This window comes from Eulemur rufifrons, chromosome 6 (assembly GCF_041146395.1).
Source record: "Eulemur rufifrons isolate Redbay chromosome 6, OSU_ERuf_1, whole genome shotgun sequence".
In the NCBI taxonomy this organism is placed as follows: Eukaryota; Metazoa; Chordata; class Mammalia; order Primates; family Lemuridae; genus Eulemur; species Eulemur rufifrons.
Genome location: NC_090988.1, coordinates 68,075,822 through 68,103,014, shown reverse-complemented (window position 1 = coordinate 68,103,014; position 27,193 = coordinate 68,075,822). Strand labels below are relative to the sequence as shown.

Genomic DNA, 27,193 nt, shown 5'->3' with positions numbered 1-27,193 from the left:
GCAGGATGGAAATAGCAGTGAACTAAGCATTGGGAGTCCTGGGCTCGGAGCCCATCCGTTCCACGAGTTTGCTGCACGCATCAGTCTGGGTTCTCTGGTTGCCAGCAACAGAAGCGGAAAAGCTATTTATTAGAAGGCTTTGGGGTATGACACAGAAATGACAGGTAACTGTGCTCTGGTTCTGGGCTCTCTATGTGACAAGGGGCAGGCAGGGCACCGAGGGAGGAAAGAGGTGACTCCCAAAAGGAAATCTGGAGTTTGTTAGCTCCCTGAAAACAACTGTTGACACACTGTGTGACTAGTCACTTAACCGTGCGCCTCATTTTCCCCATCTGAGTGTTCTGAAGGTGGCTTCTCTCCCCCGTTCACATCTCCAGTTTGCTTTTTGCTGACCAAACTTCCTGCCCTGGCCCCAGATGGCAGCCCTCCCTGTCTAGACACCTTGGGAATGAATTATGAGGGAGCTAGGTGAGGGAGCGTGTGCGTGGTCGCGTGCAGCCTGCCCACTGAGGGGGCCGAGCCTTCTCCGCCTGCGTGCTCTGGGGCATGTGACTCATTCGCATGAGGTGATCGGCCGTGTTATTCCTGTTCCATGAAACCACCATGTCCTCTGGCCCCACATGCTGAACATGCTCGTGAAAATCTGGATGGAATTATGGGCTTCTTTCTGGCCGTGGTCGGGCCATCTTCTCTAGATGGGGAAGCTCCTAGCTGGAGTCTGCCCTCCCAGACCCCGCAAAGCCACCAAACCTGAGACCCTGTCACTGCCCTACATTTGACCTTTAACGTCTACATCAACAGGCTCAGGCCGTGTACTGAACGCCTGGGATGCAGAGGTGGTTGAGGGGGTGAGGATGCTCCCAAGTCACTCGGAAGCCAGCGGGGGAGGCAGGTGCATCAACAGCTAACTATAGCAGCAGAAAGAAGTACGAGACAAAGGGAAGTGTGAGCCAGGTGTGCGGGGGAGCCCGGAGGTGGGAGGGCTTGATTCTTCCTGGGAGATCAGGGAGTGCTCCATGGAAGAGGTGCCACTCAAATCGCACCTGGGAGAATGAGTAGGATTTGGAAAAAAGGGGAAAGGATATTCCAGGTTGAGGGAACAGCATGAACAAAGGCTGTAAAGTAGGAACGGACAGATTTGATTCAATGAATAGATACATCTGCTGGGGTCAGAGCTTTAGGGGGTGGTTAGAGCTCGATGTTGATAGTGAGGGGTGTTTAGAGGGTGCCAGGAGCAGGAAGCCCAAGGTAAGGGCGTGTCTGCCTGGGATTGGCTCAGCCTCATACCCAGGAATCCTAGCCTCAGCATCCCAGTTCCTCCTCACTCAGAGGAAGCGAGCTCAGGCTCTCCTGCCTGCCTCACCAAACCTTCCAGCTCTTTCTCTGCCTGAGTCCCAGGCAAAGCTGGCATCCACTCCAGGTTATCTCCTAAAAGCACCCACCCAGCCCCCACCCCAGCCGCCAGGCAGAGGGGAGGTGCCTCTGTTAGAGCACTTTCCCAGCCCACAGCTGTCTGTTCTACGTCCACCCCGCCGCCATGAGCCCCTGGAAGATGGGGTGGGTGGTCCCGGAGGCTTTGCAGCACCCAGCCCTGGCGGGGTAGCTGCACGTCACACCTTACCTTCACACATACCAACGAACAAATGAAGGTGGTGACATTCAAGCTGCAGGGGGCTTAAAGTCTGACTACTTTATTTTATAGATGAGGCCTCAGACTCACAGTGAGGAAAGGATTGCCCAAAGTCATAAGCACGTGGGGAGCAGAGCATTAAAGAGCAGATTGGTTCATAGCAGCACTGTTCACAATAGCCAAAAGGTGGAAACAACACAGATGTTCAACTGATGAATAGATAAATAAAGTGAAGTCTGCCCTGCAGAGGAATATTACTTAGCCCTAAAAAGGAATGAAGTGCTGGTACATGCTACTGACTGGGATGAACATTATGCTAAGTGAAAGAAGCCAGACACAAAAGGCTACGTATTTTATGATTCCATTTATATGAAATATCCAGACTAGGCAAATCCATAGAGACAGAAAGCAGATTAGTGGTTGCCAGGGGCTGGGGGGCGGGGAGGGGGGAAAGCGGAGAATTGGGAGTGACTCCTTAATGGATACAGGGTTTCCTTTTGGGATGATAAAAATACCCTGGAACTATATAATGGTAGTGGTTGCACAACATTATGAATGTATGAAATGCCACTGAATTAGACACTTGAAAATGACTAAAATGGTAAAGTTTATGCTGTGTGAATTTCACCACAATAAAAAGGGTAGTTTGGGACCAGATCAGATGCTACCATCTGGGACTAATGTCCGTTCCTCAAACGCATGCCCTGTCCCCCCCTTCCCATTACAGACCTCCCAGGCCAGGTGTGGGGCAGCCCGTGCCACCTCTCTCAGGCAGGGAAGCCACACGGTCAGGTGGGAGAGGGCTGCCCCACCCAGGGGGCAGGATTCCTGGCTTCTGGGCTGCCGCTTGCTCGTGTGCCGCTGCTGAGGGCCATCCCATCCCACTGACCAGCCTACTTGCGATTAGTGCCAAATATTCCATACATCTCAGGCCTCCCTGCCTTGCTCTTGCTATTCATATTTGCTCTATGCAAGAAGTTCTTTCTCTCTCGACCCGTCATCTACCTAGATACATCTTTTAAGAATCAACTCCTGTCTTCCCCTTGGAAAGGACTTCCGCCTCCGCTTCCCCCTCACCACAACCTGAGCTGAGCCTTCCCCAAGGTGTCACATGCAAAGCAGGCATCAGGGTGCAATCGCGTGTGCTTCTCTGTCTCCTCTGGAAGACTGGGATCCTGTAAGGAGGGGCCTGGATTCTTCATCCTTGTATTCCTGGGGCAGCTCAGGGCCTTACTCACAGAAGATGCTCAGCAAAAGTTTGTCGAATGAGGCAATAGCTTTGGGAAGGTTCTTTCCCTCCTGGACATTGTCCATCAGTGAACTAGGGGCAGGCTGGGTGATCTCCAAGGCCCCTCATTGCTGGGGTTCTCTGGATCTAAGAGCAGCAGCGGGGACCCAGCCCAGCGAGTTGCAGCCTGTAGCTCGAGGCCAGCTCTCTGCTCCTGTTGCCCAGCAGACAGAAGTGGGGAGGGAGGGAGGGAGCCTGCAGAAATCCACTGCAGGTAGCTATTTCTGCTGCTGGGGGGAGGGAGGAGGGCAGCGCCCAGAGACAGGGCTTCTCCATCCATCCTGAAAGGGCCATCTACTCTTTTTGGAAATCTAATTAAACCCTCCCCTGGACAGCCTAGACATACAGGTTTTGGGTACGGTTGCCTGGAGTCCTTCGACTACAGGGCAGAGCGGCAGGCTCTTGCTCCATTTTCCTCTGCAGTCAAGAGGTGCTACTCTTTCTGCTTTTCTGATTATGAAATTAGTCATTTTCTAGGAAGCTTATTTATAGAGCCCGCTGCACACATGCAGCACTGAGCTATTCTGAACACAGCTTGGGGCCTGGGAGGCTTAAGGTGTGAAAGCAGGTGTGAGTCACACACGGGTCCCCTTCCAGGGGTATCCGGACCTTGCCTTTCTGCACCCTGCCAGGGGTCAGCCCTTATGAGCTGACCTCCAGCTGCTCTTTAGGGTAGAGAAAGAAAAAGTTTAGGGTTGAGAGGTTGGGGATAGGTGTTCTCAAATCTGATGCCTGCAGCTGCCAACTCGATACACAACCTGGAGCAAGTCAGAGCCCCGTTCTCTGCCTCAGAGAATGAGGGGCCTTCCAGACCTGTTATTCTCTGGCTGCTCTAGACAACAGCTGTGGAGGAGGCTTCCAAGTGGCTTAACAAAGACCTGCCCACGAAGCAGCTCAGGTGGTGGCCATACTTGAGGTTCCTGATGTTTCTTCCAGAATGTCAGGGTGACATTCACTTATTCCACAAGTATTTTTTTATCGAACACCTCCTGTGAGCCGGGCACTGTGCTAGGCTTTGAAGATATTACTACAATGGTAAATAAGACTCAAGTAGTGTCCCAGCCCTCCTGTAACCTACAGTCTACTAGCTGAGACAGATGTTAAGTAATTAAAATGATATTTGCAACTGTGTCAAGTATGTACTATGAGTAAAAAAGTACTGAACAGTAGAGCTGAGGGGGTTCTCCAAGCAGAGAGAAGCCCTTCAGTGTGCAGTGGCACATGCAAAGCCACTGTAAAGAGCCTGTCCGGGGTGGCTGGAGTGCAGAGGTCAAGGGGAGAAGGGACATGAGACAACGTTAGAGGGATAAACTAGGGCCAGACCACACAACATCTAGTGAACTATGTCAAAGGATTTGTGTCTTTGTTCTAAGTACAATAGATACCGTGGAAATATTTTTTCAAGAAAGGTTATGTGATAAATGTTGAGTTTTAAGGAATTGATTCTAGCTCAAGCCTGCCCCATCCAGTTGTGCGGGTTGTAAACTGCACAACTTATGTAAGCCATAGCATCGGAGACATGTGGAGGATGTTTTGGAGGCCAGCCTGTGTGGATGCCAGAAACCAGTTAAAATACTGCTGCAGTAATCTAGGCAAGCGATGATGGTGGCTTGGATCAAGACAGAGATGGTGGGGAGGGAGAAAAGTAGAACGACTCTGGAGACATTTAAAGAAAGCATTTAAAGTTAGACATTTACCTTGAAGGTAGTGACCCCCTCTCTGCAGGAGAACTGGGCTCTGGGACTTGGGCTTCTCAGAGACCCTGCCAATTGGAATGAGGGAAAAAATAAAATAATACAATGCCAGTTAAGAACAGAAGATAGCAGAGTGAGAAGGGTCACCCTTAACCTGGCCTGCCTGCCCTTAATCACTTAAGATCTGCAGCTGGGTGTGAAACAGGCCCCAGGACCAGTCTGGTGAGAGGCAGGATTGCGGGACTGGTGGGCAGAAAGGCAGCTGACCCCGTGGGCTTCCTGGAAGTATTATGCTGGCAAGGCTGTATCAGAGGTTCTTTTGGCTGCCGGTTTCAGAAATCAAATCCCACTGGCTCAAACTAAAAGGTGGGAGTTTATTGGAAGGATCCTGGGGCCTCTCGTGGCCTTGATGGACATGTTGCCCAATTCAGACTCGGTACGGCAGGCGGCAGCGAAGCAGCTCCGAGGCCCCCAGCAGCAGATGTTTGTGGATCTTCTCTCCAGGGCACCGCAGCTACCATGATTCAGCACCGGCAACCACAGGCTCCAGGCCCTCCAGAATGCATTTTAAATGTACACGGGAGAAAATTCGATCAACCCAGCCAGCCTGGTTTGTGTGTCCAGCCTGCGTCAGCTAGTTACTGCCAAGGGTCAGAGACATGAAGGGCAGACAGGGCCATCGGAGGCCACGCCTGCATTTCAGGCCAGAGTAGAACCCCTGTGAGGTCTGTGGTTGCCCTCAGCATATGTCTACTCTAAAGATACTTCATGGGCTCTAGCTGATCTCTAGCAACCTTTTTCCAGTTCACAAGGTGAAGAAGAAAGGCCAGACCCCAGTATAGTCCTATCAGGTGCCCGGTGCACTAGAAAGAGGGTTTTCTGATTTCAGGAGGAGAACATTTAGAACATGCAAAGCACATGTATAACTACTTTTTCTAGCTATTTCTAGGGAAGAGTTTTTCACGCCACTTTCCACTGCCTGCGATACAGTGTCCTTGCATGTCTTGGGGAGCTGGACACAGGACTGTGGGCTACCCAGAATCCTCTTCTTGTTCACTCATGGATCAAAACCACAGGAACTAGGAGGCAGAATGGTACAGCAGTCAGAACGTGAGCCTGGGGTCCTAGACCATAATTTCAAACCCAGCTCTACCTTATCGAGCTGTGTGACCTTGGGCAAGTTACTAACCTCTCTGAGCCTGTCTAAGAATCCCTAATTCGTGGGATCATGGTGAGGACTCAGTGTGGTAAAGTTTGTAAAGTGCTCTACGCACAGTAGACCATCCTTCCCTGGTAGAGATGATGACGATAATGGTTGTGACGCTGCTGCTGCTGTTGCTGACTCTACACGGAAGACACCTGCAGAATTCTTCTCCCGCCTGTGCAGCCTGACCCCTCCATAGGTTGGGCTTTTCCTCAGGTCCTCCGAGGAGGTGGGGTTATTCAAAGGGACACAGAGTATGGGCGAGGGGGGCTTTTTATCTTTGCCCAGGATTTTGTCTTGATCTTGGCTCAACAGCTTTCTCTCCCCGTTTTCGTCCTGCTGCAGGAGTGAGAGAAAGAACCACACCGCTGATGACTCCAAGGGAGGGGCCCTGGACATGTGCTGCAGTGAGAGGCTGCCGGGTGAGTCTCGCCAGCACCCACGTGCCCCCAGAGCTCTGAGTGGAGAGAGGGCGCCCGGCTGCTGCCGGGGCTGGAGTAAAGCCTGGTTAGCTGTGAACTCGCTCCACGCAGCAGCGACGTAGGTCTTCCTTTCAATGGGGAGTTTGTTTTTCTAATCCCTTATGCCTTTCTGACCTGTTCAGAGCTGTTCTAGACTCACGTGGCGGGAAGAGGGGCAGCCGAGGGTGTGCTAGGAAGCAGGAAGCAGGGCGAAGACCTGGGGAGTCCAGGGCTGGTAGGGACATGACCACTGACTGGTGATGTGCTGGGCAGACTTCAAGAGCTAAGAGTAGGAAACGCAAACAACTGGAAGACGGCATGAGCCGCGGGCAGGCTGAGGATTTGGAGAACTACCTTCCAGCCGTGTTGCGAAGCTCAGCTTGAGTGTGAAACTGCTGCTTGAGCCCAGCTGACCACACTCACAGGAAGCCTCCCTCTCTGAACCACGGGCCATTGCGGTCACCACGGAGACATCCCCAGGGCACTCCTGCCCACAGGTGGCAACATGGCCCAGTTGTAGAACCAATACCAAGGTCACGATAAACAACCCTGGAAGGCATAAAGGGAAGAGGAGGGAGGATTTTTAATTTTTTTCTTTTGATTAAAGTTTTCATCATTTGTTTGTCTTATAACAAATATCCATTGCACAAATATTAGAAAATAAATACAAGTGGGAAAAAAGAAAAATCCCCCATAATCCTGTAAACAGCATACATTTTCATAGCTCTCCTTTCAAACATTTTGTTAAAAAAAACAGCCCTTTGAACTCTAACTTTGAAGTCTCAAACCTGTACCGCATCAGAAACCTCATGACTGGCAAGGAACCTTAGCACGGAGTCTTGATATGGCACTCCTTAAGGTAGATGTTGGGAACAACCCGGTGTGACTCTAAAGCCACGGCTCTTCAAAATAAGTAGTCCGTTCACAGCCTGTGTGGGTGCCGCAGCCCCTGGTGAAGGCGCTCAGGCAGCCCGAGGATTGAGCCCTTTGATGCAGTTCACCCCTTAGCCAGTAGGGGGTACCATTGCTCAAAACACTTTGGGTGACCTGTTGGGATGGTCTGGGGTGGACACCATCTCCCAGGAGGAGTTGTCGTGGGGACCAGAAACGTCTAGCCTGAAGAAGAGGATTCTCTGAAGGGATGTGAGAGCATCTGACTATCTGAAAGGCTGTCTTGTCGGGGGGGCAGCAGATCCATTCTCTGTATTCTAGGATGATGTAAGCCCAATACATAGAAATTAAAGATAGGCCACTTGGCCCACGGGATGCAGAACATTTTCTGGCTCTAAAAGTGGCCTAGTCGTAGAACTTGATAATTCCAGAGGAAGAAAATGAGTGTTCCATCACTGGAGGCATTCAAGCACTGGCTAGGTAGACATCGGAGAGGAAATTTCCACAATGGGTGGGAGGTCCAGATGACATCAAAAGTCCCTTTCAGCTATTAAACAGTTCTGTGATTCAGATATGAGTCATAGAATTCGGAGATGATTCTACGATCGGGGACGGCCCCACTGGCTAGAAAAAAATCCACAGAAAATAGGACATGATGAATAGGGTCCAAAGAATAGCATGGCGTGGGGGAAGAAAGAGCGTGGATTTGGCGTTTGAGTCTGCCTTGCTGCTTCAGGCTGTGTGTTTATGGACAAGTCACTTAACCTTGCTGGCCCTCCCGTAAATGGAAACAATAGTGATGTGAACATTTATCCTCACGAGGATCCTGGGGAAGTAAATAAATGTAACCGATGAGTCATTCATCCAACAAATACTTATTGAGCACCTACTAGGTCTCAGGTACTGTACTAGGTGCTAGGGATATAGTGGTAAAGAAACAGAAACAGTCCCTGCCCTAATAAAAGTTCATGGACAAGTTTTGCTTTGAGTTGCTTCTGGAAAATGGGATGAAGCCACAATAGAGAGACTACAGTAGTAATACACATGATATGTTTAATTCTAACTCTCTCCCCCATTCTTCCCCCAAAGCCAGCAACCAGTGTAGAATGGAAGAGGAGTATCGGTCATCTCCATTGGGGCTGGTACATTGCCTTCCTTGTGCAATGGCCCAGGAAGTCGGTATCATGTGCTGCCCCCATCTTATGAGGGAGGGACCAAGGCCCAGGGAGGTTAGACAGTCTGTCCAGGTCACTTAGCTGGCAGAGGGAGGACTCACTCCAGGCAGCCTCTCTCCAGAGCCCACGTCCCCACCACTACCCTGTTCTGCCTTCATTGCCCCCATGGAGCCACCATCACCTTCTGGCACCCTGTGGACAAAGGCAGGAAGAGTAGAGGTATGTTTGTGCCAGGGAGGAATTTGGAGGAGGTGGGCAAGGTCACTGTGCATGTCCCCGTCTGTGTCCTTCCTCTGGAAATCCCTACCTTTGAAGGCAAACACCTCTATTTCATTGCTGCGTCCTCCATGTCCAGCATTTATTCTCTCATTTCTTCTTTCCCTCGCTGCTGATTGAACACTGCCATGTGCTGGGCACCGTTGTAAGCACTGGAGATTCAGCAATGATCCATACTGAGAAACTTGCCCACCCTCACAGGACAGTACTATGTGCCAGCCCCCAGCGGGGCTTTGGATGCCCACTGGCAAGCTACGTAGCCTCTCTGGGGCTCCCGTTTACAGCATGGCAAGCGTAATACTCACTACCACGTAGAGTTGTTGGAGGATTCTCTGAATTAATAGCTTAGAACAGTGTCTGTTACATAGCAAGTGCTATATAGGCATTTGCTATTAGGGCAAAGATGGACAATAAATAGAGTCAGTAAAATGCATAGTGTGGCAAATAGTGGTAAGTGCTGTGGAGAAAATTAAAGCCAAGAAGGAGGTGATGGAAAGGGACTGGGGTGGTTTGGCATTATAAATAGGGTGGACCCGGAGCCTGGCGTGGTGTAGACATCCACAGATGTTTGTCAGCCGAAGCCACTGACCTACACTGTAACTTGGACCTAAAAGGAAATGGAGGTTCATGGGCCGAAAGAGTTGGGGTGCTAGGCCTTTAGAAAGAGCCCAGAGGCCCTGCAAGCAACTGCACAATGCTGGTGTAATACGGCCCTCGAGTACTCTCTCCCCTTCCCTCTGTCCTCCCCACTGGGCGAGATGGGAGGCGAGGCAGAGCGAGGGCCAGCCATGCCCGCGTGACTCATTCGTTCTCACACACACCTCCAGATGGGGACAGTGTGGCCAGCACTCCCAGCCATGGTCACCCGGGCCTGAGCCAGCACCAGGCAGGTCATACAGTCCTCTGAGATGAGCTTTCTGTAATGGAAACATCCCCAGGCATCAACAACTCCCCCGGCAGCCCCCGCTACCCCAGAGCCAGGCACGCAGCTCACACCCCCAGGGCGTCCCCACGTGTGCTCGCAGGCTCGTGTTCGTGCTCGCTTGCCACAGCCTCATGCCCCCGTACACACATGCACATACCCACACACAGTCCCCAGGCACGTGGCCTGCCTCTGTCTCACGCAGCCCTGCAGGGGCGGACACGTACCTCCAGGCTCACACACCTGCCTGTCGTCTTCCTCTTGCACAGTCGGCTCTCCCAGCTCCCTCGCTCCATCCACACTTCCACTCTGCATGCTGCCTGGAGACGGACAGACATACCTGTTCTCTCATGCCCTCTGGGGGTGTCTCTCTCTCCCACAGCTGCACCCCCTCTGCATGCACACGCGCAAAGATCGGCAGGCATGCTCCTCGCCTCCCCTACGTTCTCTGTCCTCTTCCCAGTCCCCGGGTACCGTGGGGCACTGGGTGTACACCAGGCTGCCTTCCCCACCCGCATGCACACACACACACACACACGTATACTTTCTTCTCTTGTAAGCATACACTCTTTTTCATATGGTCACCCTCCTTTTCTTCTCTCTGACTCCCTTTCTCGCTCACTTTACTTGCTTGCTCTCAGTCACCCAAACACATTGGTACATTCAAACTCACACTCTCCCTTCTTCTGTGTGTAGGTGTTCACATTTGCAAGAAACCAGGCAACACTGCTGCTGCTGGGGCCTCCACTCTTTACCCCCAACCAGCACCACTACCAGCCTGGCCTGGGACCCAGCAGCTTCCCCGGGGGTACAGGGTGGGGGAAGGAGGCAGATAAAGCAACAGCAGGTGCCAGTGGGAGCCAGTACGTGGGATGGAGCGTTGTCTCCAAGTGTTGCTGTCAGCATCTCCGCCGGGCAGACTCATGGACAGGGCTGCTCCTAACGTTTGCAGGGACCAAGGCCAGGCTACAAATGAGGCCCCTAGTGGGACACCGCCCCTTGCTCAGTCCCGCACCGCAAGGGCCCTGTCATACAAGCATGTGGACACGTCAGTCTGTGTGTCCACGTCTGGCTCGCACCCCACCCCAGTAGCTGATCCCTGGCCACCCATCAAACCTAAACATACCTAAGCAGGAGGCAATGTCTACCCTTGGAAGGGTGTACCTGGGAAGGAGACCCATGCAGGCTTCAGGCTATTTGGGCAGGGAATTCTGGAGTCCTAGGAGCCAGAGCGTGGCCTGGGAAGGGGGCATGGATACCAGGTGGTCATAGACTCCAGATGAGCACATCTCCTGAGCCCTGTGGACTTCTCATCTCATGGGGAGTGGCATGGCCAGAGGAGAGGCAGTACAGGGTCCAGGCCTAGGGCAGCACTGCTCTTGGGAACAGGGTACTCCCAGAGCCCTCCTGCAGGCAGCGGGCTGGAGCCATGACAGTCCCTGCCAACCTGAGATTTAGGTGCATCACAATTAGCTGGGTTTATGCAAGGTTGTGAGTACACACTCAAGGCCTGAATGGCCATTGCCCTGCTGGTGGGAACAGCTGGCCTCTTGGGCCACTGGCTCTGGTATCTACTATTCACTTTAAATCCTGGTGTCCTGAAACCTGTCCCCTCCCAGGCCTAGGCACGGTGCCCTGTATCATTCTGAGCAATAAATGAACCCTCCTCTGAGGCCAGGGATGAGGTCTGGGTCTCAGCAAGAGGCCACTGTCCACCCTGAGTGCCACTTTATAGAGTACAGAGGTTGGAGGCCCATATGGAGGAAAGCTTTGTCATCCTAATCCTGCAGTGACTACCTCTGACCAGCAGGAAGGATCGGGTCATAGCTGTCACAGCTATCCCACCACGTCACTGATGAAGTCTTATACCGGAAACCAACAGGGCCAATTGAAAAGGCAGCCTGAACCTTTTATGTACTCAAATTTATTGAGCATCTACTGTATGCCCAATACTCGTCAGATACTGGTGAGACAATGATAAGGGAGACAGACAAGGGAAACCCTCTCAAAGAGTTCAAGGTACCAGAGAAGGGTGCACAGGATGCAGTTTATCACTGTGAGTCAGGCAAGGCTTCCTGAAAACAGTGGCCTAGAGGATGAGTATGGTCTTGGTTCATGTCTTGAGGAACCTGCTATAAAGTATTTTAAGGAGCAGGTTAACCTCATAATGGGCCTTGTCCCCATCTAGTAACACTAGCACCTGTTCTCACAGGACCCCCCAGACTGGTGTCTAGTACTGATTCAAACTGATCTAGGAGCAAGTATAGGTGCCCAAGTGGACAAACACGGAGAAAACGACCGGTTGTAGTAGACCAGGATGTCACTTGTGCTTGTCACCACGTAGCAGCGGAGATTCTGTTGATTTTTCTTTGTTGAGTTGATAGTTCTGTTTTCATTTAAGACTTTTAGTGCATTTAGAGATATTTATTGTGGCTGATAGTATGAAGAGCTGTCCTTGACTTGAATCTTCAGAATGGATAAAGTGAAAGCAAATACCATTTGGAGATGCTCAAAGCACTGATTCTACAACGATACCATTGTCTTGAGAAGAGAAGTACCAACCCAGGTACGTGCTGGTCAACAATAGTAGGGGTTAACTCTTCTCAGACAGCGGGACAGATATGGAGAGAGAAGCCCATCTAGCAGGGCCTTGGGGTGCTATGGAGAGGCAGGCAGACCTGAGTTCAAATCCCAGCTCTGCCGCCAACAAACAGCATAACCTCAGGTAAATTATCTCACTGCTTTGAGCTCCAAATTCTTTACTGTAAAATGAGGGTGATGATATGACAAGATCTACACAGAGATTTTGTGAGGATTAAATGAGTGGATGGATGTAAAGTGCTTATTACACGGTGCTCGATAAATGGTAGCTAACAGTGACAGCAGTGCTTGGTCCAGAATATGGAGCGTGAACAGAAAAACCTTCGCCTCTTTGTGTTCCTGTCCCAGGGCTCAGGTGTCAAGTCCGGACTGGTCCTTCGGCACTGGACTGGGTAGCGTAGCCTGTGGTTCTTTCCTGACTCCACACCACAGGTCTGGGACCTCACAGAACCAGCTCAGCCACAGGCAGGAGTGTCTTCTACTTGCAGAGTCAGGCAGGAAGGGGGGCCCAAGTTGGTGGGGAGAATGAGCATCTACTTCTCTTCACCAGGATAGAAATAGTTCTGATATTCTAGGAGTTACCTGGATGTGTGATGACACTAAAAAGAGAGTCTTTGCACCTGGAAGAAAGAGTCCATCTGGGAGAGTCCTGCTTCCGCAACGGTTGAAGCCAAAGCCCTTTTAGACAAATGGGCATCTGGTGTACTCCTAAGATATGCAGTGACAGATGCTGTCACCTTTTTCTTTGGCCTGGCCCGGTGACAAATCACCCCAGCTCTCAGGAAGTTCTTTATATCTTTTTTTTTTTTTTTTTTTTTAAAGAAAAAAAAAACCCTCTACCTTCCGTTTAAGCTTATTTCTTCTTTTCAGATCTCAGCATCTGTTTTGGTTGTCTGTTGCTACCTAACAAACTATCTCAAAACTTAGTGGCTTAAAACAACCACAGTTTTATTTGCTCATGATGTGGGGGCTCATGCAGGGCTCAACTGGGTGGTTCTTCTGTTTCATGTGGTGTTAGTTTAGGTCATTCCTTTGGCCGTATACACCTGGTGCTGGGCTGGGATAGCATGTCCAGGAAAGCTTTTCTTACATGTCTGGCGCCTCAGTCCTCCTCCATTTGGAGGAGGAGTCATGAAAGAGCCACAAGCTACACTACCCATTCCATTGCCTTTCTCTCGATGCCACTAACTTGGGCTTCCTCACAGCATGGTGGTCTCAAGGTAGTTGAACTTCTTATATGTAGCTGATTTCCAAAAGGGGCAAAAACAGAAGCTTCAGAGCTCTTAAGTCCCAGCCTCAGAAGTCACACAATTTCACTCCACCACATTTTATTGATCAAAGCCAGTCACAGGGTCAGCCCAGATTCAAAGGGAGGGACATAAATGCCACCTCTTGATAGGAGTGTGGAGAATCTGTGGCCATCCTAATCCCCCAGAGCATCTTCTCTGTAAGCTTTCACATTCCTCCTCCTACTATCTTCTTCCTCTCCTAAATCTTCTTTCCCCCGGCCTCCATCCCATGTCCCATTCTTTCCCCCAGCCTCCCATTACTTAAGCTACTCACCCCTTGTTGCTTCTTCTTTGTCTTTTTGGGTCTTCTCTTTTCTTTGGCTCTTCTTCCTGCCACTCCAAAGAACACAGCTGCACGCAGGCCCACCCCTAACATTCATAAGGCCTGTCTATGTTGTATCTAAATACTTAAAAGTTAGAAAGCAAGCTCATAAATTTTGAGATGAAATGTGTTCTATCTTTCTACCTTGACAAATATTCATTCGTGAGGAGTTGGAAATCCCGGTTCAGATTTAGAATTTCGACTCTTCAGAGTTCTGTACCAACATGTGGAGTCTAGGGAAAGCCAGTGTCCGGCTCACCCCAGCTCTGTCCAACACCACAAGGACACTCGTGCACGTTTATGTGGATGGGTACCCCAGCCCACACATCCAAGCTCCAAACACACCTTCTGCAGCCACCTTAGCCAGCCCTAGGAATGCACACAGCAGCATGGTGCACCCTGATAAAGCAGTCAGAAAAGGGAGCCATCGAGCTCAGGTCTATATGGGTGGGGAATCCTAGGGTTTTGAATACGTGGTCTAAAAGGGGGAACAACCCTTTGGCTGCATGGACCCCTCACCTATGAGGAAGAGCATGCCTGGTGAAGGATTGAAGCAGGGCACTCAGAGTGTGAGGTCAGGACAAGAGACATTTTCCTGGGGGCGAGGACAGTGCTGAGTGTGTCTGCCCTTGGATCAGGCCTTACCTTTCACAGATGGCCTTGGACAAACCCCTGTCCTGTTCCCCCCCCTCCCATGAGACATCTGCACCTCGAAATCCGAAAAGCAGTCTTCTCATTGTAGTTGTGAGAATTCGTTGAGATAATGGATGTGAATTAGGGTTCGTAAACCATAAGGTCTCACTCACACTTCATTTTTTATGGTTTCGTATCATTGGATTCAGAAGCCCTGGGTGTGAGTAAAGTTGGACTCTGCCCTTTCTGAGCTTAGAATCTTGCACAAATCACTTTACATATTTAAACTTTGGGATTTCACACGTGCACGTATGAAAATAATGTGGGGTACAGGTGGGGCTGTTTATTAGGACCCCAGTGCTATTGCTTTTTAATCCTGGGTGATTAAAACCTGAAGGATCTCAGGGACCAGGGAGAATCATTGACAACAAAGGAACTAGGCTGTCTGAACCAAGCGTAACCAGATGTCAACTGAGGTTACAGTGCCTTTTAAAACATAGATGAAAAGCCTGCCCCACATTTCCCATTGCATGCCATTTTCCTAACAAAGACAAGGCTTTGCATAAAGCAGCCCTCTTCTAAGGACCAATCACCATCCTCCCCTCCTCCCAGCCCCACTGGGGCTATGGCTCATCGTGACTGTCAGATCATGTTGCCCATGTCCCTGTTGAACATCACCCAGCTTAAAACAGACCACTTATTGATCACAAACAAGACCATTTAGAATTGTTCATCTCTCGTCCACCTGGTCCAGTGCCACCCCCTGCCAACCTGAGCTGCACCCCCGTCGGTCCTGGCATCTGGCAGCATGGCCAACCCTTGGCCATTCCCAGCCTCTTCAGCCTCCCTCTCCCCATTGGGAATATAGCTTGTTTTGAAAGTCCACCTTACTTACCTGCTGACCTGATGAAGGGGTAAAACTGTTTGCATTAATCGTAGTTTGCTGCATAATAAATTACCCCAAAACTTTGCAACTTAAAATAACATTTATTATCTCACATAGTTTCTAAGTCAGGAATCCAGGAACAGCTTAGCCACGTGGTCCTGGCTGGGTCATCTGGAGATGTTGACCATGGCTACAGTAATTTCAGAACTCGACTGCAGCTGAAGAATCCACTTCCAAGCTCACTCACAGGTGGTTGGCAGGCTTTAGTTCCTTGCAGCCTGTTGGCCAGAGATCTCATTTCCTGTCCAAGTGGGCCAGGCCACAGACTGCCTGCCTGACCACACAGCAGGGCAGCTGGTTCCCCTCAGAGTGAGAGAGCCAAGAGAAAGCACACGAGGGAGAGAGACAATGCCTGAGATGGAAGTCACGGTCTCTTATAACCTAATCTTAGAAGTGACTTGCCTCCCCTTCTGCTGCATGCTGGTGGCCATGCGGACTACCCCTGGTGCAGCGCGGGAGGGCCTACAAAAGGATGTGAAGAACAGGAGGTGGGCTCATGGAGGGCCACCTTTGGAGGCTGTCTACCACGTTGCTTAAAAGTTGAATCCTTGTAATCTAAAGAAGCATATTCTCAGGGCATGCCTATGCGCAGATAGAGTGCCTATACGGGGAGACAAGTTCACCCACAAAGAGAGAAAAGTACCAGAAAATACATCAGAAGGAAATCAATACCTTTCTCAGCGTGGTAGGATTGTGGATGACTTGGTATTTCTTTGTGATTTTATGGGAGGGAGGGGCTCTCCGTATTTTCTAAAATCACTAAGAAAAAATGGTCACTCTGAAATACTAATTAATCCTTACCAAGGAAAAGTGGTAGCCAGTGGGGAGGGGCCCTCTGAGGTGAGTCACCTCCCTCTGGCTGGGTGGCTCAGCCTGGCGGGTGGAAACCTGGGCTGACCCAACCCTGGGGATCTTCCTGGGGCTGGTTAATCCTTCCAGGGACATCTGTGGAGAGGCGTGGAATTCCTCTCCCTGTAGAAAGCCAGCAAAATGACTCAGAGGTCATGTGGGTGATCCAACTCAGAAAAGAGGAGATTCAGGGGTCTCCTTGACAGCTGGCTGTGCTGCGGCTAAACTTGTGAGCCTTTTCCGCTTCAGGGAGTATTGATTCCCAAGCAGCCAGGGTCTCTCTCTGCAGCTCTGCCAGTGCCAGGATGCAGACAGGGCCAGGGGTGCCCAGTTTCTGTTCATTCTTTCCCCATTGAACCTTGGCCCAGCTTCCAACTCACTGGTTTTGTTTCAAGTGTACTTGGGGGAGGAAAAGGTGATTATCTAGGGTTTTTAGAGCATTGTCCACCATACTTCCCGGTGCATGGTCCTGTTATCGGCAGTAGGTCACACAGGTTTCTCTTGGATTTTATTCCCTTAGTTATCTCCTTTTATCTCCCACTGCTATGCCCCTCTCTCTATAGTTAATGCATTTAATCTGTGTTTTTTGTTTCTATGTTCCCTTGCAGAATGGGTGGCGATGTTTTGTGTCCTATATTCTTAATTGTGTACATTGGATTGTGTTAGATCCCATTCCTTTGTTTTTTTCTTTTTTTTTTTTTTTCCTGACAGGGTCTCACTCTGTTGCCCTGGCTAGAGTACAGTGGCGTCTTCATAGCTCACTGCAACCTCAAGCTCCTGGGCTCAAGCAATCCTCCTGCATCAGCCTCCCAAAGTGCTAGGGTTATAGGCCTGAGCCACCACGCCTGGCCAGATCTCATTCTTGTCACTCGGCACTATGTGTCTAAGCTCCTTCCATGCTCCCAAGGGCTGCACAGTATCCCCAGTGTGTCCCTGGACACTGGCCCGCCATCTCCCCCAGCGAGGGGCTTGCAGATGCTCCACTCCCCCACACCCACCACAGAAAGCACAGGAGGAAACATTGGTTTACATGCTCACTTAGGGACTGCGTAAGAGTTTCTTTGACATTTATGCCCTGAAACAGAGCTACCAGTTCCCAGACTCTTCTACTTCCCGGACCAGTTCCAGCAGAGGATCTGGAAGAGCCAGAGCAGACAGACGGGAGGTGCTGTGGGTGGAGCCTGGGGAGATAAGCAGAGGCCAGAGCAAGCCGGTCCTTCTTATTCACCAGGGCAGGGACTTTGATCTTTAACCTAATAACAAAAGGAAGCCATTGAATTGAATGAAAGCAGGCCGTTCAGTTGTGTTTTTTTTTTTTAAGGAGCAGTGGGTCTTTAGAGCCGGAAGACCCCTCCAAGACCTGTAATCCCACTCTTTGAATTTACAGAAGGCCTAGAAGGTCCTTGGAGGCAGGGAGATGCCCAGAGTCTCATATCCGGATAGAGATGGAGCACTCGGGCCTCTTGATGCCTTGCGAACACGTGAGCCTCCCAGGTTGCTGAGAGCTGTCTGATGGTGGCAGCTTCTGCAGGCTTGGTATTTGTCTGCCCTGCTGTCCTTGGGAGAGCCTTGGGTTGAAGAGCTTGCCTGGCCTTTCCTAGACCTCTGAGGGCATTTAACACGGCCCACGAAAGAACCCCAAGCTAGGACCCAGCCTTCCTCTGCCAGGAGCCTCAAGCATTAGACCTTCAGATACCCACAGGCAGGCCCCATTAAACATCCTATGCTAGCTTAATGAGGGAGCTGAACTAGAGGGTTAAAGACAGGCATGCCAGTCTTGGTTCTGTCTCTTACTCTCTGGACCTCAGTTTCCTCATCTGTGAAATGGGAGAATAGAACAAGGTGCTTTCTCAAGTCTGTCCCTCCTTCCCCATGCTCGTGTGCTTCGGTCTCAGGCACTGGGGACCTCTGGCACCGCATTGCTCCAGAGCCTCTGCTCTCGGCTCTTGCAGTTCTCAGCATGGGCAGCTGGGAAGGGGGGCACCCTCAGAGTTTCACTGACCCTTTCCACCCTCATGCTTCTCAGCCTCCACTCCAGAGAGGCACAAAGAACGGAGCCTTTGTTTGCAGCAACAAAGCTGTTTGCAATTTCAGATAGAACCATTTTATTATATCCCATCCAAGGAGTACTTGGGTTGTGTTTTGTTCTGAAAGCTTTTTAGCATTCCGGGCTTAATTAACTGGCAGAGACAAAGCTGCCTTCCTGCCCCCACCCCCGTCCGTGCCTACTCCATCCACCAACCCCAGTTTCCCCAGCCAGCAGCCTCAGGGCCCCTGCCCACGTCTGGGTCGGACACCCATTGTCCTCCTGGGGGACTCACCTGAAAGATGAAAGGGCAATTCTTATTGCGTCTCTCCTTCACCTCCCCTTCTCCCCTCCCCCTCACCTCTGGGTGCTCACTTCCATTTACTGAGCACTCACCATGTGCCAGGCACCAGGCTGAGCATTTTGCATCTTTTGCCTCATGGTGTCCACAAAGTCCTAGGAGGCAAGTTTTAGTATTTCTGTTTTCCGGAGGAGAGATTAAAGTTCAGAGAGATTAAGTCGCTTACCCAATATCGGGTGGTAAATGGCAAAGTTAGGCCTCATGCCTAAGACTGTGTGACTCCAAAACCTTTTGCTGCAAGCTACTATAAGCTGTGACCTTGCTGGAAACAGAGCCAATTGTGGGGACAGAGAGAGCCACAGTATAGACTTGTAGGGTCCAGTCTTAGAGATTTAGTTCGTGTTACTTGGAAACCTGCCTACCTTGAGCTTCCAGACACAGATCCCACTCTTGCCTTGCAGGGTAGCACAGCCCCTCGGATGTCTGCAGACGGCGGTCAGTTGCCCCGCCCTGGTTCCAGACCAAGCACTGGGCCGCCTTGGTTCCCAGACCTCTTCTCATTGTCTTGGTCCCCGTCCTACTTTTCTGTGCCTCCCTCCCCAGAAGAGTCCCCCAACCAGAGTATGATGGACTATGCCAAGGGGAGAAGACCCTCTGCTCTGGGATGGCCCCTGTCCCCTCTGTTCTTGGATGGGCTGAAGCACTTTTCTCAGGCCAACTTCCCCCCACAGGGAGGAGGAAGAAGCAGTGGAGGCCCAGTCTGGGCAGGCAGCACAGTCAGGGTAAGAGGACAGATGTTGGCGCCAAACTGCCTGGTTTTGAGTCCTGGCTCTTCTGTCTATGAGCCGTGGTGGCCTTGGGCAAGTCCTGTAGCTCCCGTACGTTTGTCTTCAAAGGACAGTCCTGTTACCTGCCTCGTATGCTTGTTCTAAGGGTTGAATGAGTCAGTATTTGTAAAGCAGTCACTGTACAGTCACTGAAGTCTCTCCCTCTCCACAAGGCAGCCTCCGGGTAGCCGGATTTCTCACATGGCTGCTAAAAGGTTCACGTGTCCCTAGAGAACTAGTAAAGGCTACCTGGACTTTTCTAACCTAGCCTCATGGTCCTGTAACATCACTTCAGCCACTGTCTCTTCTTCGGGGCGGTCAGCCAGGGAGGGGACAGAGACTCCACCTGTGGATGGGAGAAATGCTGAAGAATTTACAGGCACATTTTATGACCACAGCAGGAATTAAGTTACAGAGACGTTAAACTTGCCTAAGACATGGAGCTGATAAATGGTGAGCGCCCACGTTCTAGTCCAGAATCCTCTTATGCCGGAATCTTTTTCCATTTCCCACCCCGTCCCGCCTGCCTGGGGAGTGCAGAGATGCGGAAGACGGGGGCCCTCCCTCAGCCCGCTGTCCATCCGAGATGGGCTCGCCGCCAGCCCAAGCCCTTGTCATCTTCCTGCCTCCTTCTGCAGACCTCTTGGTCTTGTTGCTCCCGGATAAGCAGGACTAACAGGGTGGAGGGGCTGTGGGGAGCCAGTACAAATTCCAGAACCCCAAATCCACCATCCATTTGCCTTTGGGAGGAGCTAGAAATTTTTTTCACCAGGGCTATTCTCACTGCTGGGAGTCCTGATGGTCAGTGCTTGGGTTGAAACAAAACATCTCGAAGGTAGGAGAGGATCTTAGTGAAGGGCCAGGCATTGTGCAGGTGCTTGGTAAATGTTTGCCGTGGTCTTGGGGACTCTACTCTCAGGCACCGCGTACCCTCTGACTCCTAGTTTGCCTGCTACACACCCTCAAAAGGTAGCAGAAAATGAGGACAGAGACCACAGCAGTGCCCAGCGAGGCCAGGCTCTCCCTCTCGGAGCCCAAGGCAGTGCTGAGCGTGTGATATTGTGATGGCAGAAATGGCTGATTGGGACTTTTCCTTCTGGACTCTTCCACCCCTCAGCACCTCTCAGTTCCTCTAATAATACTTCCTTTGATTTGGGGCCTAACCAAGCAAAACTTCAAAAACCTGCCCCACCCCATCCCCCTCGTGGGTTCCTAGACCTTTCTGTGGAATAAGAGAAAGATGATAGACTCTGGAGACCCGTTGACTGGGTTCAAATCCCAGCTCTGCTGCCTCCTGGTTCTGTGACCCCAGGCTCTATGGCTTCACGCATAAGATCTAGACAGTCATGTCAACCCACAGCATAGTTGTGAGTGCTGAGTAGCATTAGGCTGATGATGTGCCTGGCTCCCCCCTACAGAGAGGGAACATAGGAGGGCAAACCCTCCCTGTCGATTAACCCCTCCACAGAGGAGAGCTGGCAGAAAATTGCCCGAGGTGACCCCCGTACACCTCCCACACTCCTCTCTGTCCCCGCAGTGAGATAGGAGCAGTGATCCTATAGACAAGGAGTCAGTGTCTACTGGGGGTATTTTGGACATGGTAACAGGCTGTGGAGCCCACACCATCTCCCAGATGGATGGGGGTGGGGATGTTGGAAACTTCTCCAAGGAGATGTGGTGTGGGAAGCAGAATGCCTGGTCCTGGGCTTAGGGAGTTAGCCTCTTCTAGTATGTTGGCCAGTAGTATGGGCTCTGGAGGCAGACTGCCTGGGTTCTAGTCTTAGCTTCTACCCATTTATTAATGGACCTTGGCCAAGTGACTTAACTTCCCTGTGCCTCGGTTTCCTCGTCTATAAAATGGCAGTAAGAGTAGCACTTACCTTCTAGGATTGTTGTGAGGATTAAGTGTGTTAATGTGCATAAAGTGCTTGGAGCAGGACCCCACACGTGGTAAGCAGTCAAATATGTTAGCAAATGGTGGTTGCGGTAGAAGCCGACATCCAGGCTCTGCCGTTGACTGGCTGTTGGCCTTGGGAGAGCTGCTTTTCCTCTCTGGGCCTGTTTCTCCGCAGGCCCTGACAGTCAGTGGTTCTGGAAGCCCGGGCAGGTCTGAGTGTAACGTTCTGTTGGGCAGGGCCCCCTGTGGCTGTGTGGGCATGGCTGGGAGGGCACTGCTGGCCGCATTGGGAAGGGAAGAAGAGCTAACTGGGACAGAGCCTCCTTCCCCGCGTAAACAGGAGCAGGCTGAGCCAGCTGCCACTCCAGTGCCGGTGGGCTGCCAGCCTGGGAGCTCAAAGGATGAGTCACTGACGGAGCAGCCGCAGCTCTGGAACTCAGGCAGCGCCAGCCCCGGGGCACAGGGTAGCTGCAGAGTTTAATGGTGGGATGTGGGAGCTAGGTGACAAGAGAGGGATCACAGCGTTTCCACACGCCCCAGGTGAAGTCTGAAGGCCATTTGCCTGCATGCCTTTCCCAGCAGGCCTAGCGCTTTGGCCTGGGCTCCTTCCAGCACTGCTTTCCTTCACTTCCTACGTATAGCCTTGGAGGATCCCTTAGCCGAGGATCAGGCACAAGAGCTGCACCACCACCCCCGTGCAGCTGGTTAGGGGGTCAAGGTTCCTCCAGACCCACACAAGCTCTCACCATCCTCCCTGCCTTGCCGCAGTGTCCCTTTACTGAGATGCAGTTTGGCCAAATGGACACACCTCTTAGTGTTGGAAAGCCCTGTGTTCAAATCTCAGGTCTGCGCTTACTTGGGCAAGGCACTTAACCTCTCTAAGCCTTGGTTTCTTCCCCTGGAAAATTTCTTCACCCTGTGCAGGAGGCAAGCCCGCGAGGAGCCCGATACTAAATCACTTGTCAGCAAGCTGCCTCTGAGTCAGGGTTTCATGCGTGGCAAAGCAGCTACCTCGCTGTGAACTATTGAAAAGCCAGCCCTTGACACGAGCAGCCGCCTCTCACCAACAAAACAGGGGTGATGATGATAATGTCTCCCTCACAGGGCTACCGAAATAAGCAAATGCGACTGCGTGCGCAGAAGCACTTCGGGAACGGCACAGAGCCAGCCCGGTGAGGTGACATTGTCATTCCCAGAACAAGATAGTGAGTGAAAGAGAGGGCAGGGCAGAGAGAAGAGCTGACATGATCTCTAGGAGCAGAACAGAGGCCAAAAGAACAAATGGGCCCAGGACCACAGTGGTCTGTGCAGGTGGGGACTGTTTTGTTCACTGCTGTATCCCCCAGAGCCTAGCCCGGTGCTTGGCAAAGTAGGGACGCAGTAAATACTTCCTGAATTGCATGAAGTTGGATCGTTGTGTTCCCAGTGCTTGGCATATAATTAGCGCTCAGTAGATGTGTGCTGGACTCGATGCACAAATGCACGGGGACTAAAATCAGAGAGGTGGGTTCCTAACCCAGTTCTCCATCTCTGCCACTTCCACCACTTTCTATCACAAATGCCCACTGCCCACCCCTGAGATCAGGGGCTCTTAACCTGAGGTCCATGGATCTCCCTCAAAATAATATGCGGCATATAGTGTGTGTTTGAAAATGTAGCTTGCTGGGTTAAAAGATGTCAGATTTCTACCCAGAAAAACTTTTAAGTAAACCCTGCTCTGAAAGATACACATATACCAGATGTCCAGTAAATACCTGCCATTTGAATGCATCTGGCCCCCAGGGATGCAGGCGCCCAGTGATTTTAAAAAAAACGAAAATAAAAAGGCTCCCCCTTTGTCTCTGGGATATGCATACAGGGCCCTACCAGCCTGCAGTTTTTCTTCCACCCCCGTAACGTGCAAGGCAGCTAACCTGCTGTCTTTCATATGCAAAAGTGATGATCACACAGAATCCAAGGGACCTGCCTTCTGAGTGGCTGTTCTGCTGCTGGGTGGGTCTCAGAGAGCCGCACATTCTCTGCCAATCTCTGATAGCCCAGCTATGTATTTAACGGGACAGGTGGGAGTCAGGGCCTGAAACTTGGGAATACTACGTTTCATGATACCCGAACTCAGAATTTTGATCTTTTTTAAAAAATAGTTTTTCTCACTATAAATGTGTGTGTATATGTATGCACACACGTATCACAGATATATCTGACTATTGAAGGAAATTTAGGATATGTGACTGAAATCACCTCCAATCTCACCACCACGCAAAAGAACTGTTGCTAACACTTGGCTTATATTCTTCCCATTTGCCAAGTACAGCATTTATTAAGCACTTACTGTATGCCAGGCATTACGTGCTCCAGGCTCTACGGCACTATCATGTTAATCTCTAACCTTACATCAGGCGTTTTTCATCTTTTTATAGACACATTTGTCCTTTCTTAATTTTTAAGGCCAGCGAAATCATACTGTTCTGTAACCTTGCCTTTCTCACTTCATACCATTGAAATTTCCTTCCGTGTTATTAAATATTCATCAACAGAGTCATTTATAACGGCTGCGTGATGTTTTATTGCAGGCAAGTTCCATGCTTCTCAGACTAGGGTGCATGTACCCCTGAGGGCAAAGCCACAGGATAAATGTCACACGTCTTCCTGAAACATAAATTGATTCGAAGCTATAGGAGGGGGAAAAAAACATTATTTTAATATCAAAATGAGTACAGATATGTCGTAGTGTAGAACACAGAACACCCAAATATCGTAAAACAAAACAGCAAAGTCTAAGATCATGTGAGCTTTCTGGGAATAACCCCAAAGGCCCTTGTTCCCTCTCCTCTGAGGTTGGCAGAAACATCTAAGCAGCACTGAATTCTCATTCAAGCCCCTCTTTTTACTGAGATCCAGGGAGGAGAAGAGATTGCCCCAGGTCCCCAGTGTGAGCAGTGCAGAGCCAAGGCATAGAGGCCAGGTGACCACCAAGCCTATACCCTTCCCACCCTTTCATACTTGGCATCACCTGTCAACTGTGTGAGTGGAGACCTTGCCCCTTAAGAAGTCAACCCTCTGCTTATCAACAGTAGCAACTCTTGACTTCCAAATGATCCACCTTTTAGCAGCAGCTTTTCCTTTTACACCTTGCTCCCAGGATCTGAGCTGACTGCTCAGATGGTCAGTAACGGTAACCTGCGTGGGCAGAGGTAGATGCCCTTCCCCTGCATCTTAGACTCCACTAGCACTTCGATTTATTGCTTGTTGCATTTTGTTATAAACATGTATTTACTGGTCTGTTTTACCCATGAGACTGGGAGCCTTTTGAAGGCAAGAATTATGTGTTATTATTATAATCTGCCATGTATTGGGTACCTACTAAATGCCTGGCCCCATGCCAGGTGTCTCATCTATAGTATCTAAGGTCTTTATAACAGCTTTTCAAAGCATGCATTATTATCCCATTTATCAGGTAAGAAAACCGAGTACAAAATTGTCATCTGCCCATCATCATTCACTCATTTAGTAAATATTTATTGTAGACTTACACGCCAGGACTTGTGCTAGATGCTGTAGACAATTGTGACGAGCAAAACTGATCCCGCTCCTGCCCTCATGGAACTTCCAAGCGAGTAGAGGAGGTGATAGTCAAAAATTATTTTACAAACCATAGCGAGTGTAATGCAGCCTGGTGCCCATGTGACTGCCTAAGGTCGAACCCACCTCCGCCACTTAGCAGCTAGGTGACTCTGGGCAGCTCTCATAATCCCCCTGCACTTCATCTTCCTCTTCTGTAAAATGGAGGTAATGGTAGTACCAACTTCATATGGGTACTGCGAGGAGTAAATAAATTAACATGTAGAGCACTCAGAACAGGGCCCTGCACATTCCAGGTGTGTTGTTGCTGGTGGGATGAAGGACAGGTGTGGGGTGCTTGTGTGTGATAGGGCGGGACCCACTCTAGGAGACATCTGATTGAGATCTGAATAGGGGTGACCTTGGCAAAGTATGTGGGAGGCAGGGAAGGGGAGCCGGGAGTTGGAGGGATGCTCCAGGCAGAATAGCATGTGCACAGCGCAGGGGACAGGCTTACCTGAGGAACTGCAAGGAGTGTGGCTGGAAGACAGCAGGGGGAGAGCCATACAGGCTCAGCAGCTGGGACAGGGGAGCCTGTGATACAAATGCGGTATCTCTAGGACCTGGGCTCTGCGCCACACTGTAGCTCTAGAAGATGGGAGATGCTCAGTAAATGTCAAATGAGTGGGCAAGCACATGGACAGACAGCTATGTTGGCCTCCCATGGTACTGTTGTCACCCAACCAGAAAAGAAATCCATTGTCCCGCATACACCGTGATGTGCGGACAGCCCCATCCCAGCTGTCTAGCTGTACACACCCATTTTCTTAGCCCCTCTCTTCCTGGCAATAAAATAAAGGTGTGAGTGTGGGCAGGGAACTCCAATATCTGGGACTCACCGAGGTGGCTGCAGCTGCAACCCCCATACTGTAACCAGGGGCTCAGATCTAAGCCAGTGGTGTTCAGACTGTTTAGTAACGGAACTCTGCATTGAGATAATCTTAGCACAGCTCCAGGATGTGGACGGGTACAGGCAGAGCTGCCTCCCTTGAGGAGCGCTTGATAACAGCCCCTGGTGCATCTGAGAAAACACAAGGGTTCTGAAAGCACAGTCAGAAAACTAAGGCTAGAGCCCAACCCCCATATTCCAGGTGGGGAAACTGAGACCCAGAGAGGGAGTGACTATCCCCAGGTCACGTCAATTAGGGGCAGAGCTAGAACTGGATCCCAGGCATCTAATATCAATTCTGCTGCACGAGGATGTTCCTCCACATTGCCTTGACTGTCCCCTATCACCTCTCAGTGTGGGGGTCTCGGGATGGGTGGGCGAGACAAGTGGCTGTGACCTTGTCAAGAGCCCAGCCTCCAGCCCCACTCAGGGCACGGATCCCGAGAGGCAAAAATCCGGAGGGCAGGCGTGGGTGAGTTTGTTCAGGGTCACGTCCTGGTTATGCCATGTCTTTTTTTTTTTTTTTTTTCCTTTTTTAATTGGGTTTGAGGTGGTTGTTTTTTATTTCCTTAAGAAATGGGAAAGAATGAAGCTGCGTAAATACAACGATATTAACTCCCTGAAAAACCTCCTGCCATTTTAACTCTGTTACTGGAGAAATAAAAGAGAAATAATTTGTCCACCCACACTTAGCTCTTTCTGACGAAGGTAGGTGAATATTGCTTTGCTAATCGAGGGTGACTGCTGGAAGTGGAGCCAGGCTGACTGATCCCGGATTGAGAGGCAGCCACAGCAACCCCAGAAGGAGCGGCCACCGCGGGTCGCAGAGGCCTGTGTGCTGAGGGGCCGGAGTCACCGGCCGCATGCCCGCCTTCTGCAGGTCTCCCCCAGCCGGTAGTGATGGAGGCGCGGGACGAGGCCGAAGGGCTCCCAGACGCGCAGAGAGAGATGCCACCGCCCCCTCCTCCCTCGCTGCCCTCAGAGCCAGCTCAGAAGCCACCACCTCGAGGCGCCGGGAGCCACTCCCTCACTGTCAGGAGCAGCCTGTGCCTGTTTGCAGCCTCCCAGCTCCTGGTAAGGATGTCACAGGCCTCGCGAGGACCTGGAGAGAGGGCGGGCGGAGGGACAGCCTTCCACTTCCTCCCCAAGATGGCCGCCTGGGAGGCAGAGGGCTGAGGGGCCTCCTTGGTGTCCCTCGGGGACTCCAGGCTGGTGCGAGGGGAGGCTGGAATTCCGAGCTAAGGCCCCAGTAGCTAAGCCCTCACACCCTGCCCTCCCGAACCCCAGAATCAGGAACACAGACCTCTCCCCTGCCCCCCCAGTCCTGCGGGGTTCTCTCTGAGGACTCCTGTCTGTGGAGGCCTTTCTGGGAGACTTCCCTTTTCACGTGCGCACCTGAGGGGTCCCCTCTGGGAAGGGCTTTCTCTTGGCCTCCTTCAGTCAGCTTTTCTCCA

At 51.0% G+C, this 27,193-nt stretch overlaps 1 protein-coding gene across 2 annotated transcripts in view; it reads left to right on the top strand.

Annotated features, from left to right (window-relative positions):
- The first annotated feature begins 448 nt into the window (after positions 1 to 448).
- Positions 449 to 27,193, top strand: part of PTPN5 (protein tyrosine phosphatase non-receptor type 5) — a 40,175-nt gene continuing 13,430 nt past the window's right edge. For both annotated transcript variants that reach the window (XM_069469686.1, XM_069469684.1), the window contains exons 1-3: positions 449 to 468; positions 6,162 to 6,238; positions 26,620 to 26,813. In XM_069469686.1, the coding sequence (XP_069325787.1) occupies positions 449 to 468; positions 6,162 to 6,238; positions 26,620 to 26,813 (291 nt within the window). The remainder of the gene's footprint in view (positions 469 to 6,161; positions 6,239 to 26,619; positions 26,814 to 27,193) is intronic.